This window comes from Astatotilapia calliptera, chromosome 1, assembly GCF_900246225.1.
Source record: "Astatotilapia calliptera chromosome 1, fAstCal1.2, whole genome shotgun sequence".
NCBI classification, from domain to species: Eukaryota; Metazoa; Chordata; class Actinopteri; order Cichliformes; family Cichlidae; genus Astatotilapia; species Astatotilapia calliptera.
In genome coordinates this window covers 18,980,400-18,995,821 of record NC_039302.1, presented here as the reverse complement: position 1 = coordinate 18,995,821, position 15,422 = coordinate 18,980,400, and the positions used below count along the sequence as shown (strand labels likewise).

The 15,422-nt window shown below is 39.8% G+C and overlaps 1 protein-coding gene across 1 annotated transcript in view; it reads left to right on the top strand.

Moving 5' to 3' along the window:
- The window catches only part of galnt18b (UDP-N-acetyl-alpha-D-galactosamine:polypeptide N-acetylgalactosaminyltransferase 18b), a 102,664-nt gene that overhangs the window by 42,659 nt on the left and 44,583 nt on the right, over positions 1-15,422 (top strand). Inside the window, exons 3-6 of the mRNA XM_026167872.1 lie at positions 1,839-2,005; positions 10,495-10,678; positions 12,178-12,375; positions 12,625-12,739. Of these exons, the coding sequence (XP_026023657.1) occupies positions 1,839-2,005; positions 10,495-10,678; positions 12,178-12,375; positions 12,625-12,739 (664 nt within the window). The remainder of the gene's footprint in view (positions 1-1,838; positions 2,006-10,494; positions 10,679-12,177; positions 12,376-12,624; positions 12,740-15,422) is intronic.

The window sequence follows — 15,422 nt, the reverse complement described above, 5'->3', positions numbered from 1 at the left end:
CTGTGGGGACCATGAACATCTGTTCTAAATTTATGGGCCACAGCAATTGACCAAACAAAAAAATAAAAATCCTGAACTGGCAAATATTGTTCTTAAAATTTTTATTTTCTATTTTCTATTTGGAAAACTGCATTTCTGTAATTCACCCACTAAACTATAAAACATCACAAAACTATGCAATGTTAAAAAATCTATAACAGAATCAAATCTTTGTTATTTGTGTTAAAAAAAAACATTAAACATTTTTAAAATCTAATACTGATGATAAACTGATGATTAACTAAGAATTACCTGATGGTTTTTGTCTCTAATCTCACTGTAAACATCCATGTACTGGCTAAAGAAATCTACACTGGCATTGTGTTCTGATTTTTAGCTCTAATGAAAAATCACTTTGAAGTGACAAAGAATTTACAAGGTCACATGGAAAAACACTGCCTCAGTAATTGAAACCCAATGAAGAGTTTACTTTTGCCTAAAGCATGCAACACCACTCACTACCTACTAATGAGTGAATTATGTTATAGATGCAAGAAAAATGCAGTTTTAACTGGGGTTGTCAAAGGGCAATTCTTACTCTACAAATATCTGTTACAAATCGCCCATTTAAAGGTGCTGGGGCAGCTGTAATACATATTTATCCCAACAGTCAAAGGTAAAGACTACTATTCTGGAGAAAACCCCAACAATCAAGAAATTCCCCTGTGAGCAAGCACTTAAATGGACACAACACAAGAATCATTCACATCACCAAACGTGATTGTGCACCTTCTTAGCGATGACAATTTAATGAAGGCCACTCCACAGTCCAAAAAATGTGATCACACAAGTTATTCCAAACAAAAATCAGGGAAAAAATTACATCACATCATCACGTTTGGGACCAGACATATGTAGATGGCTCCATGGTGGAGAATAAATGGCGATATAGTGCAAAGGTTTACACAGCTTAAAGAACTTTTGGACATTTTCTTCTCCGAACTCAATTCAGAACATTCATTCTTACTGACACTGGCTCTGCACACTCATTGAGACAGTTCCAGGGGAGACATTAATCACGCATGTTTTGTGTCTCTGTTTCACATTTCCCAAACATTATGCCTGAGCCATGGCTTTCTGCAGATACAAAAAGAAAGGAGAGCACGATGAGCATGGACAGTTGTTGAATTTTTCTGAGTGGTGTAGAAGCAAATAAAATAACACAGTCCTAACCCAATTCTCTTCTTTTTAATTAAATTAAATGTTCATTTCTAGAGGATATTATGGGGAGGTTTTAACTAATTTTGCTACTGTTGTTATTGAGGTAGTTGTCTGTGAACACAGGAGCCATAGAACCACACAGATAAACACCTGGGTCATTTAAAAATACCTCTGTTCAGACTGAAAGCTATGTTTCCCGGACTTTTATTGGCATTTTGTGCAGCTTCCTCTTTCTGCAAATCTTGGAAACAGACATTTAGTTTCCTTTCAGGAGAAGAAGCTGGACTCATTATTCACAATGCAAATGTCAACATGTGGTGACAGAAAACAGTGTTTTGAAAGAGAAAGAGAGGAGCGGGAGATTGATGACAGACCTTACCACTTTTCTTTTCCCTCTGCCTTGCAGAGCACCAGCAGTGCACTAGCACCTGTATTTGTTAGATTAACCATAAACCAGTGACAACATTTATGCGTTGATAATCGGATATAAGGTTCTGATAGTCTGCCAAGAAGACACTTTGGCAAGAAACCTGACAATATCTCACTCTCAAGCGGGATAGTGTCAAACGTGTCTGTTAATCATTTAGACAAGCTGAAGGTCTAAACGTTGCCTCTTATTTGTTATTTGTCCTCCACAGGTGCAGAAACATTACTTATCCCTTGAACCTCCCTCAAGTGAGCATTGTGTTCATTTTTGTGAATGAAGCCTTGTCTGTCATTCTGCGGTCTATTCACTCTGCCGTCAACAGGACACCTTCCCACCTGCTCAAAGAGATAATCCTGGTGGACGACAACAGCAATAATAGTAAGTACCCACATTTTATGTAACAGAAATTGACTGTTTGTCTAGCTGTAGCTCAGCAGCCGCAAACAGGCAATAGATGCCTTTCCAGCTAGATTGAAGTAATAGGCATGGATTTGCAATTAGGGTGACACTTTGTCTACTATGCATTTCTAAGAGTTTTATGTGGTTTGATCACAAGCGCAAAAGTGAGTAAGCAGTGTGTTGATCTACCTTTCCCTAAGCTTCCATCTGATAATTGTCTTGTCACATCCAATTACTCCCAAGGTAATGGAGAACACCATCAGATAAAGATATTGTTTTGTTGGGTTACAGGTTGTGTAAAAACCGTGTGGAAGCCCATCCTGGATGCTATCAGAATAATCCTTCAGCATCTCTCTCTCCTTCTCTGCCTTTGTTGGTTTTGGGGGAGAGCTGAGCAATTCCAGCCAAAGTTGTTCAAAATTACCTTCAACAAAATATATACACTCAACAAAAATATAAACGCAACACCTTTGTTACTGCTCCCATTCCCCATGGGATGGACGTAGAGACCTAAAATTCATTCCAGATACACAATATAACCATCCCTCCCAAACAGTGGTCACAAATCAGTCCAAATGTGTGGTAGTGGGCACATCTGCTATATTGAGATAATCCATCCCACCTCACAGGTGTGCCACATCAGGATGCTGATCTGACATCATGAGTAGTGCACAGGTGTACCTCAGACTGCCCACAACAAAAGGCCACCCTGGAATGTGCAGTTTTTTGCGCTATTGGGGGTCTGGGGACCCAGAACCGGTCAGTATCTGGTGTGACCACCATTTGCCTCATGCAGTGCAACACATCGTCGCGTGGAGTCTATCAGATTGTCAATTGTGGCCTGTGGAATGTTGGTCCACTCCACTTCAATGGCTGTGCGAGGTTGTTGGATATTCGTGGGAACTGGTACACGCTGTCGTATACGCCGGTCAAGCACATCCTGAACATGCTCAATGGGTGACATGTCCGGTGAGTATGCTGGCCATGCAAGAACTGGGACATTCTCAGCTGCCATCTGCCCTGAACAATGTGAACCATGATTCATCCGTGAAGCGCACACCTCTCCAACGTGCCAGACGCCATCGAATGTGAGCATTTGCCCACACAAGTCTGTTACGGCGACGAGCTGGAGTCAGGTCAAGACCCCGATGAGGACGACGAGCATGCAGTTGAGCGTCCCTGAGACGGTTTCTGACAGTTTGTGCAGAAATTGTTTGGTTGTGCAAACCAATTGTTCCAGCAGCTGTCTGGGTGGCTGGTCTCAGACGATCTTGGAGGTGAACCTGCTGGATGTGGAGGTCCTGGGCTGGTGTGGTTACACGAGGTCTGCGGTTGTGAGGCCGGTTGGATGTGCTGCCATATTCTCTGAAACGCCTGTGGAGGCGGCTTATGGTTGAGAAATGAACATTCAATGCACGGGCGACAGATCTGGTTGACATTCCTGCTGTCAGCATGCCAATTGCACGCTCCCTCATTGCTTGTGGCATCTGTGGCATTTTGCTGTGAGACAAAACTGCACATTCCAGGGTGGCCTTTTGTTGTGGGCAGTCTGAGGTACACCTGTGCACTACTCATGATGTCAGATCAGCATCCTGATGTGGCACACCTGAGGTGGGATGGATTATCTCAATATAGCAGATGTGCCCACTACCACACATTTGGACTGATTTGTGACCACTGTTTGGGAGGGATGGTTATATTGTGTATCTGGAATGAATTTTAGGTCTCTACGTCCATCCCATGGGGAATGGGAGCAAAAACAAAAGTGTTGCGTTTATATTTTTGTTGAGTGTATATATAGTTTAAATATCGGTGTTTGCTTGCAGTCAGTATCTGTATTGCTGCTCCTCTGAGGGCCTTCAAACTCCTTTAATGTTAATTAGGAGCTGTGTACACTGGGTTTAACTGATGGATGAATAACACTAATTAGCTGCAAAGCCAGGAAATTTGCCCCAAGGCAGATAACAATCCAGCAAGGTGATGAAGTGTTTGTACATATCTTGTCTGCATTTGCAAACCTAATTCTTACATCTGCATGCATTGGATGTTGAGTAAACACTGTCAGGTCAAAAAGACATTTAATATATGCGTGTAACTACTGAGCTCTGTTCCTTCTGCTCTGCTATCACTGACATGACTGATGTGTGAGATCACTGACAGGTGACTTTAGTCTGCTTTGCAGAGCACAAGATATAGACTTGAAGTCACCTGTGAAAGTGGACCTGATAATTTACAGCAGAAGACTTTAACTACATCACAAAGGCAGAAAGCAGGCTATAAAAAGGTAATGATACTGTGCCAAGGTCATTTATAGGCTTTTCACTTTTAAATAGGCTCTGCACCTTGTAACAGGAACTGAGACAACCATTACGGGCCAATCAACAGGGGAAATTCTGGCACTGGGAGGAATATGTTTACCAGAGTCAATAATGCACAACATGGAGCATTGCCTGTAGCCTGCTGGAGCAAAACATAGATCACTGTGGTATGTCTTGATAACTTACCTCAACTCGACTGAATAAGAATTATCTCTCTCCTTCTGGCTGTTACTGGCCATAAAGTTGGATTTATCCAAATGTATCATATAAAAAAAAATGTAAAACCCAGAAGTCTCGTCCCAAATTACAACTAATATTCATTCATATTTCATCAGGTAATTGAGAGCTGGAGAGCAGTTGCCTTCAGCGCCTTCAGAGACCCAAGTCATGCGTTGACATTTTGCTGATGGCATTTCGCCCTGTTTGCTTGAGCACTCCGTCACACTGCGTATGATAGGCCTGGTGTTATCATTATCACCATGACTGTGAATCTTATCTGTGCTAAATGTCGTTAGCCTGTTGACCTGTGATGCTGCTGATAGTGCTGAAAGGGTCATCATCCAGAGCTTACCTCTGAGGCACCCACGGCCTTGCATTAGTCATCGGCCGCTGTCACAGCTCACCTCCGAGACATTAGCATGCAGGAGAACGTGTAGCCATCAAGGTAGAGAAGGGCAAATTGACCTAGCTGATTCCTCCTTAATTGGATAATGTCCCAAGCTGTGGGCCGCGAAAGACTTGTCTGTGTAAAAGTAGGGTTTTGCAAGGGTATCGCTTATTAGACAGGCTCAGAGGACTTATGATCCATTCTTTACCCTAAAATGTAATATGTTAGGGTGTAGAGTTCTATGATGAGACACTAACCTGAAAGAAAACGGACAGCAGAAAGAAAAAATCATGCTTATAGTAATGTAAAATTGTTGAAGAAGACTGTCTCTGCATCATCCATCTAGACATTCAAAGGCTAGCCTGCTGATTAGCCTCTGTAGGCAACATGCAATCTTTTGCCAAGGTTTCCTGTTCACTCATTTAAGTAAGGAGATAGAGATAATAAAAAGCTTACATTTCATTAGAAGATAGTTTTAAGATTACATTTTAGCAAATATAATGTTCTGCCACACAGACTATTTATGCAAACTTTTCTCAAAAGGGATTAAAAAACGTGAAAATAATTTAAGCATGCTTAAGCATTCAGAAATTTCCTCCCTTGCCTTCATGTAAAAATAGTCATAGGCAGAGATTACTATGGCTTTTAACAGTTGTCAAAAACTGCCTGAGTTTTCTGATATATGATAGAGTCTAATATGCTTGTTGGCTAATTAATCCTTTAGTCACAAAAGTTAAATGTAAAGTTCTCAGAAACTAGTGAACTAACCATAATAGTCTCCGCTCCTTTAAAAACAGAAATAGATTCAGTTTGCTAAAGAACTTTCTGGCATGTTTTATGGCAATTTGTTACTGACCAGTAACCACTGACTTAGTGTGGAATGGTTCAGCCCCTCATGTGTGCAAAAAGGTTCCAGCATCTGTTGGAAACCACTGAGATATCCATCAAGCAGTTACTACAGGTCCAGCCAGTGAAAGCTGGAGGCTACGCAAAAGTTATGATATGATCAGAAACAAAAGATTGTATTAGTGTTCAAATTGTTGTTAATATGTACTGCCAAGAATGTGTCCAGATATTTTCCTGTTCTTTGACAATGCTTACTGAAACGTCCGTACCAGAAAAGTCTTCATCAACGTCTAGAGAATGATAAACAGGCAGTGCCAATTTGTGATAGAACTGTTAGCAATGTACTCTATGTTCACCATGTTTTGTTTTTTTAGCTTTTTTATTTATTTATTTATTTTTAAACAAACTGCCTTTGGACTTTTTGGCTTGATTGTGGAGGAAGAGCAGTTCTCAGTTGGATATTTTAAACACTGATTTTCACTACCACTGAGTTGTGCAGTGAGAAATTGCCAAGTGATGCTGTGCAAACTACTCATCAACTGCGAGACCTGTATCCATGACGATTTGCCATCTGCTGTGCAAGCAGTAACTCCTGCTTGCTGATAAATGGTGTTTAGTTTGAACATGCATGAAAGAAACATAATATTCAAGGCATAGTCAGATTGGCTCAGTTCATAGAAACATTTATGTAAGTTATGATGAAAGATAGATGAGGAAGGAAACAATGACTAAAATCCCATTCATCAAATATCCTTTGCCTGGTTGTGCACGCAATGATATATATGACACAGTCACAGCTAATTCCCTGTGCAGCTAGGAGAAAATCTGAACAAGAGGATTTTAAGCCCTGTAGCCATATGGAAAGCTTTCAAGGTTTGTTCAGGAAAAATTGTTCATTCAGGAAATCCTTTTCTATAACTGTGTTACATCTGACTGAGAATAGGCTTGAGGTGAGCTAAATGGCAGGTTCTTCTAGTTTGCCACTCACCATTAGATTTGCTATTCATCCTCTGAATGAGAAAAACCTTGACTTTTCTTTGATACTTGTAAATTATGTACTGGAATTAGTGCACGGCTGCACAGTGATGTTATAGCCTGTTTTGCTTGTTGTTCGAGTCCAACTCTATCCCAAAGCCCATTGCTTTCCAGCAGAGCTTCAGCCGGATATTGGTCCTGAAAGATTGATGAGCGTTGGCTATCAGCTATTCCTGGTGTAATGAAGTGTGTTTTATTAGGATTTGTTATGAGGAATAAGAGCATCATTCTTATTTTCAGTGCACACACACATTAGTATGTTTTAATTATTGATGGATTAAAACTTATAGATCTGTTGCAGCTGCTTTATTGGCTTTAGCCAAAGTAAATGGAATTATATAGCTAATCTCTCTACTAAATGCCTTTAAACTTGAATTAGTACAAAAATTACTCTGCTTTGAGTTTGAGAAATCTCATTAGGGGCAAATTCACATTTCAGTTGTTAGCTGATTGCAGTTAATAAGGAGGTATAGAAACCAACTGTTACTGACTCCTCTTCCTACTGTAATACTCAACATACAGGACATGTAAAATACCACAGTTTCATGTGGCATGTAGTGCATGTTCATTACTATGAGAATTAATGTGCTTTTGAATTATTTATTACCTGGCAGGAAATGGCAGCCGTCCACTGGAATAAATTAAACACACTCTGACTCTTTTCTGTTGAAGCACTCCTGTTTCCACATGTGGTCTGCTTGTAGTCCAGTTTTGGTTGCATGCAGATAAACAGTGTGAATGGAGAGCAAAAGATAGATGGCATTTCCTAAATGCAATCTCGAAACCAACAGATTGCTTTACAAGAGCTTCTTAAAATGTATCTTTATTCGTAAACAATGATTAGTGTGAGAAACAACTGTACCCATCATCCAAAAGTTGGATGTTGCCTCCAAAGCATAAGTCAACAAACTAGCGATTTATTCCAGAATACGTAAATCTTTTTGTTTTTTACTTTTGTTGCTCGATGACATTTTGTGTCTGGAAAGTGTGAGTGTGCACAAACTGAAATAAGTGGCATCTCCTGCGCTCACATTTATAGGCGGGATATCTTATCTATATTATCACTCTTCATAGAGTTTGTTGACATTATATAATTCAGACTCAAGGGTGAAGGCAGGATAGCGGACATTTTATAGAACAGCTTCACGTACCTGTGTATCCCACAGGCCAACTGGAACTATGATCAAGATGCAAGAAGGTCAACCGTAGCCAAATACATCCAGAAAGTAAGACAGGTGCTCAGAAGCCAGCTGAATGGTAGGAATAGGATCTGAGCCATCAATAAATAAGCCCTATGAGTCATCAGATACTCACCTGGAATACTAAGCTGGCCACAGGAGACATAGATGCCACTGATGTCAAGACGCAAAAACTCCTCACAATTCATTGAGGTTTTAACCCAGAGTCCAGCACTCTGAGGCTCTACGAGCACCAGAAAGAGAGAGGGTGAAGATTTATTAGCGTCATAACCTAAATCCTTGAAAAAACACAGAGCATCTATGAATACATCTGGAAGATAGTCCCCTGAGATGAGTGCCTCAGGCACTCAGACAGTCAATGATGAGGAACAGAAGGAGGAACTGTGCCATCAGATAGAGGAAGGGGCTGACAAGACATCCTACCAGTGGCTAGAAAAGGCCAGCATAAAGGACAGCACAGACACAGAGTGTATGAGGAGTCTACCACAGTCAGAAGGACCCAAGCTGCAGAATGTCCAAACTTACCCCAGAGACTATCCATCACAAAGGAAGAGGAAAAAAGATGCAGAGGAGGCAGAACCAAGTAGCTGGGATAGTGTATGGGATCATCTATGTTTATTATAGACTCGAAGTCTCCAACTCCTGATAGGAGACACCAACAAAGGTGGATGTAGTGATGGATCTGGCAATCCCAGTAGACAACATCAGAAAGAATGATTGTTAATAAATAGCAAAGGACCAGGGGCTGAAGGAACAGCTGCAGCAGATGTGGAAGGTAAAGGTCAAAGTGCTCCCAGTGGTAATAGGAGCATAAGAAGCTTTAAAGCTTAACATCAGAGGTCTCTGCCCAGAAAAGTGCAGTCCTAGGAACAGCTAAATAATCCGCCGAACCGTCAAACTCCCAAGTGTCTTGTAGAGGACCCGAGCTTGAGGAACACATGCACCACCACCCCAAGTTCAGCAAGAGGGAGATTTATTTTTTATAAAACAAGACCCCTTATTAACTTCACCTTGGGTGGCAATGTAGTATGCTAGGAATTATGTGATGTCAGCAGACTAGTGTGTCCGCATGTGTGTGTAGAAGAACCTGTGCAATTCTTTGGCTTTGGCAATCATGTTGCTTTACTGTGAATATCAATGTAAAGAAAGACATAATAAAATTGTCATACTCCACATATGGAGGAGATGAAGATAATTACTGCTTTTGCAACCCTTGAAAGGATTCCAAAAGAAAACATGAGCTCTTAGCACTCATTTCTGCTCTTTCTATAGGAATTCAATGCTGTGGATTCACTGGATCATATGGTGTGAGACTTGTTTACTAACAGTTGTCAAAATTAACTATTAAGTCAGAAGCCAGCAGAAAATAAGGCTGAAAAATATTTCATTTAAAGACCACATATTGGTTTGCTGAATGCATTGTTGGACTGTGGGGAGTCTTTACATTCCAAGAAAATATGCTGCCTTTATTATCTTTGTAGAGTTGATGAGGACTGAACCGTACAACTTTTGAATAACAGAAACTTTCTTTAACAGAACTTTTTGCTAGCATTATTCGTTTAGAAAATCAAACTTATTTTTTTTCTAAAGCACCTCACACTGCCTCTAATAAAGCTAGCACAGCATAATTTCACGGTAGCCACTTTTTGTCTTCTCGCAGCTGCTTCTCACTCTCTTCAAACTGAAAAGATGGTTAAAACAGTGGGAACACAGCCTCGGGTGATTTATGTAAGGAATGATAAAACACAGTACTGATAAAACTTTTATTTTTCCCCCCAGCTTTATCTGGTTGATAGTACAGTACAGAGCTATGATGTAATTTTGCCTTATCACACTGGTCTATGCTGATATTTTACAGCAGACTCAGAAGCTTGGCCTTTTTGAAAGAATTAGTTTCCGTCTCAGTCTGTTTCACTATCCTTGGCATTTTTCTAGTCGAAGCACAAGGTGAACCTGTAAATGTGCTGTTGTAATTTATTGCATTTTTGAGAAAATTACCAAAAATGTGGCTCTCTCAAAACCTTGAAGTAAAATACATATTTATTTGTCATGTAAGCAGCAATGAGTCATATTCTCCATGGCGTGATTCATCACACAGTATACAGCTCAGGTAATAATGGAGGTAAACTTTGAATCCAAACATCAAACCACAGACATTTCATCTCCTCCTTCCATGTTTTGAAAAGCATTGCAGGCTGAGTTCTCAATATTGCAATATCCCGTTATGACTGGTAAGCCCCATGGAGGTCTGCAGTGCTGGCTCAAGCTGCTGCCTGTTTGGTCCAGTGATCAAAGCAGTGAAGCAGAAGTGCTGCTGGCCTCCGACCAGTGAAATACTGCCCACTGGAGGAGGACATGATGTGTTCTTGTGGGTGGAAGTTTACTTCTAAGTAGCTCTCACTTTTCTTACCCTTTTCAAATGATATCTTCAGACACTGATATGCATTCGTTTGTTTCTTGCAGATGAGCTAAAGGAGAAACTTCATGATTTTGTGTCTGAGACTAACAGCCAACGTCCAGGATTCATAAAGATGGTGCGGCACGACAAGCAGGAGGGTTTGATCCGGTCCCGAGTGAGTGGGTGGAGGGTTGCTACCGCCCCAGTCGTTGCCCTCTTTGATGCCCACGTTGAGTTCAGTGTCGGATGGTGAGTAACTCACAAGTGCAGCATGTGAAAAGCTCAGCTTAGCAGCACAAGAGCGCCGCTTCTTGAGCCATATTGCTCTGTGAGGGTTGATTGTTTCTTTTTTTCAATCGAACCATCAAACTTCCTTTATATAAATAGCAGGTTAGCGCAGGTTCCAAAAGAGTACGAACAGATTCAGCTGAAAAAAATTAAATCATATTTAAAGCTAGATAAAATAAATTAACAAGACATACTGTAAAATAAAAATATAATGTACACATACACAATGTGCATTACAAGCAAGTGGATAAAAATTAAGTTACACTACTGTAGATTAAATAAAATTGAGAGACAAAAAATTGTAACAAAACTGCAAATTCACTTAAATCTAATTTTAGAAATGTATTGTGTATATATTACTTTAAAAGAAAGAAATTTGCTATGTCTTTATAATGAACTAAGTAAATAAAAAATACAGTACATGATATTCATACATCAAAAAGCCAAGCTGAGTAGTTTTATGTTTACGACTGAATAAACAGCACTTCGGGCTCTTCTCAGGACTCACTCACTCGCACTAAGAGTGGGCCAGAGCATAAAAAAGCTGCATCCCTGCCCAAAGATTTTTGTTCTGCACTTTGAAACAACTGACTTGTGCTAGAGAATGTGAAGAGCCTCAGTGATTCACACAATATATACATTTACATGTACGCCAAGCAAGACAATAAACTTTTGTTCTGCCGGCAACAGTAATTTGTATCTTTGTATGACAAGATCACTGAAACACATCAACTAACAGTTAAAAATACAGAGTCCGATATTAAATGTGAATTCAAAGGTGCAGGGGTTCTTTGTCACTTTTCAAACCGGCATGTAAGACCCACTCGTGTATTTAGATGAGAAGCATAAAGACCTCACTCCCTTTGGTCAAAATCACATCAAAATTAAAGAATATGATTTTTTTAAGGGGAAAAAGTGGATTTTAGGTGCCTTAATAAAAATAAAATAACAGTTATATTCAAATTTTCCACAGTATTTGAAGGGCACACACATGCATAGATGGGAATTTAGATGTATACTGATTGTATAAGTGCAGTTTATTGTAATTATTTATTATAGCAGATCCAACCTCTGTTATAGCTCATAATATAATTTTAAATTTTTCTGTGTGTGTGTGTGTGTGTGTGTGTGTGTGTGTGTGTGTGTGTGTGTGTGTGTGTGTGTGTGTGTGTGTGTGTGTTCCTGTTATTGTGTATTGTGTTAGTTTTTCCATGAATTGTATTTTTTGAAAAACTGTTTGGAAAAGAAAAAATGTGTAATTGTGTGTAAACAAATCTTATCTCTTCCTATTTTGATTAAAAAATATAATTTCCATAAAGCTTTGAGATGAGCAATGAACTGAATAAAATTGTTTACTGAACAAATACCCTAACCTGACAAGTGTGGTCATAGAGTCGATGGAGAAAGCACGCAACAACACATACTGACACTGAAATATCTTTCTCTCTCCATATTTACAGGGCTGAACCTATTCTGCAGAGAATTAAAGAAGACAGAACCCGGATAATCTCCCCATCCTTTGATAACATCAAATATGACACTTTTGAGATTGAAGAGTATCCGCTGTCTGCACAGGGCTTTGATTGGGAGCTGTGGTGTCGCTACCTCAACCCACCCAAGTCCTGGTGGCACAAGGGCAACAAGACTGCACCAATTCAGTAAGAGAACTACATAATTGTTTTTAGCCTAAATAAAATAAAGTGATTAAAGTATTCAAAAACACATGTAAATCCTGCTAAAAATGGATTTTATGCACTTCCCTGAACGTTTTACAAATGTTCTTGGGTCACACATCTTTTCCTGCCTTCTGTTACTATAGCAACTGTGTCACGCTAACATTATATGTGCAGAGGATAGCAACTGATAAAATTTAAAAAAGCTCATCTTCATCCCCTTAAATCCTTCAGGAGCCCAGCTCTGATTGGCTGCTTTGTGGTGGATAGGCTGTACTTTGAGGAGATTGGTCTGCTCGATGAAGGGATGGAGGTGTATGGGGGTGAAAACGTGGAGCTGGGCATCAGGGTGAGTAATGATGTTACTCCTCTAGCTATGGGCCATTGTTCATCCAGGTAATGTGTGGAAAATTAACTATGATAATGAAACTTAATGGTTGTTAGGAGCAAGGTCGCCGAGGTCTTCACTCACTGGTTCATATGTAAAATGCTAAACTCATAAGCCTTACCTTGGAAAGTGTAATTTGGCTTCAAGCAATGGTCTCTGTGCATTTAAAAATTGTGTGGGGGAAAGAAATATGAAGCAGCCTTTGGGGTTATGTAGAATATCCATTATACAAACTGTCAACACTGTATTTTTGCTGAATGCTACTGTTTTTAATCTCAAAACTAGAGAACTGTAAAATAAGGCTGGCACTTCAAATTACTGCTGATCAAAACATTCTTTGGAAAGTTCTTAGAAATATATAACTCACAAAACAATCTCCCTTCATGGCACACATAGTAGTAGTAGTAGTATCACACTGCCCAATAAGTACAGCAAGTGATACTGAGTGTTAAAAACAATGAAAGGTGTCCACTGCAGGCAAGGTCTTTATTTTAATTTAATTTTTTTGATCTTTCATCATTTTTTGGGCTTCTGCTTCTGGTGAACTCCACTGTCACTCCTTTTACTGTTGCAGGACACTTGTCAACTCTATCCACGTCCACAGACGTGCAATCGGGATTTTGGAGAACTGCACAGGAGTGTCCCATAAAAACCAACCATAAAAATGTATTCTGATGGACACATTTGCGGGACCATAAAAATATGTTTTTCTCCTGTTGGTAGGTGTTCAGTTGGCCATGTAACCTACTGTACATCTATCTCTGAATGCACTGACTCTAACTCATGACAGTCTAACGCAGACTGTCTCAGGACTATATGTATTACTATCCTTATAAGAGAAGGATAGAAAGCGAAACCAAGTATATTTTTGAAGAATATGTTTTGTTTTGTTTTGTTTTTTAGGAACAGGGAAATTTGGGAAAATATTAATATTGGCATATTGCTTATTTGGAAAATTAAACTGCAAAACTAACATTTTACTTCTCCCATTACAATAAAAAAAAAAAGTGAATACTGGCCTAGACTTAGCATAGCTTGGCTCGAATTAGCTGCTTTGTTTTTTATTGTTACCTTATCAAGGCACAGAGATCATTTCTCTTCCTTTTTTTACATAAATTTACAACAAGAAAAATAGTAGAAAAACAGGGAGGCCATGCATTGCAAATGGTGAGATGATTTGACTGGAACAAGTGACTCGAGCAGAGGGAATTATCCCTTTTTTCCTACTGTACCTGGAATACACTGTGACATATTCCCTCATGTAGATTTAGCTAGAACAAATGATCACTACTAATGAATTCTGAAGTCTGAATGATCACCTTCATGCCCCGGCGATCCCTCTGAAGCACATGTGAGACTCTGATAGCAACCGTGTGTGAACAGAATGCTGACATTGTTTAGAGCAGAGAGATGCACCGTGTCTGCCGTTGAGTTGCGTCCTTCTAACAGTGCTTTAATTAATTTGTACACCCTCATCAGCTTTGTCTGGGAGCTGAAAATCGCTTTTGTGTGCATTCACTTCAGCAGAAACAAAAGCAGATGGGCCAGAGCTATAAGTACCCTCTAGCTGATGATAGCACACATGTACTATACCAAGATCATTAATGCAGCTATCAGCAGGTTTATTAAAAGCAAGAAACGAGGGACAGCTCCTCCTCAACTGCACTTTCCCTGGATTTTTTTTTTTTTGTGAGCAGAAAATGGAGACAAGTTTTTGACAGGATGCTGAATGTAGAAATAACCATTCTCACTAATGACAGAGATGCAATCATCAGTAAAGAAGGGTGATTAGTCCTGCAAGTCATTACATGCTTTTAGAATTCCCGAGTCTGATAATAGCCCCAGTGCCTGATTCATAGCTGAACACATTGATGATTTTATCACATATATTATAACCCATCGCTTTGCCTTCTTGCTTTATTATCTTAGCTTTGAGTTCAGTCTTTGTCCACCATGTTGTTTACTTCCATGGTTATAATTGACTGAAGGAACTTGCCCTTGCTGGGAGTTAAATGCAGTTTATAGTTCTGCAGCATTTTTGAAACAGAGGGTGAGACAATGAGCTTAGAGCTACAAGTCTGAAGGACCCTGGCTTGGCCCCAGATTAACAGTCCCATAGAGCCCCAACAGGGTCTGTTTGTCTGTCTGTAGCGTATTGGTCATGCCTCCAGACCACCTGCCAGCATGCAAACTGGCTGCTGACGAATCTTCAGAGACACAGTCAAGCCAGGCCAAAAACTGCAGGCTTTGGCTGGGGTTTTAAAGGGCTTGTGCTCTGTAGAGTGAGGTTTGAATGAACTGCTGCTCTATGATCACATTTGGTCACAATGCAGAAGAATAATATTTGACTATCTGGATGTGTTGTTTTCATAAATGGCATCTTATGTGTATAACTGAAGGGGGATGCATCTCATCGTGCCTATGAACAGGGGATTATACATTTCTGCCATATGTGAAAAAATCCAGCATCATGTGCTTCATATAAGGTTTTTATTTTATGCTATTTAACATAAGAGCTAGATTCTTTTGTTCTGGTACACATTAGAATAAAAAAAACTGTTTGATTAAATCCAGTACCAGTCAAATGTTGGGACACACCTGAGAACATTTCTCTTTATCTGACAAGTTTATAAACGTGATGCAT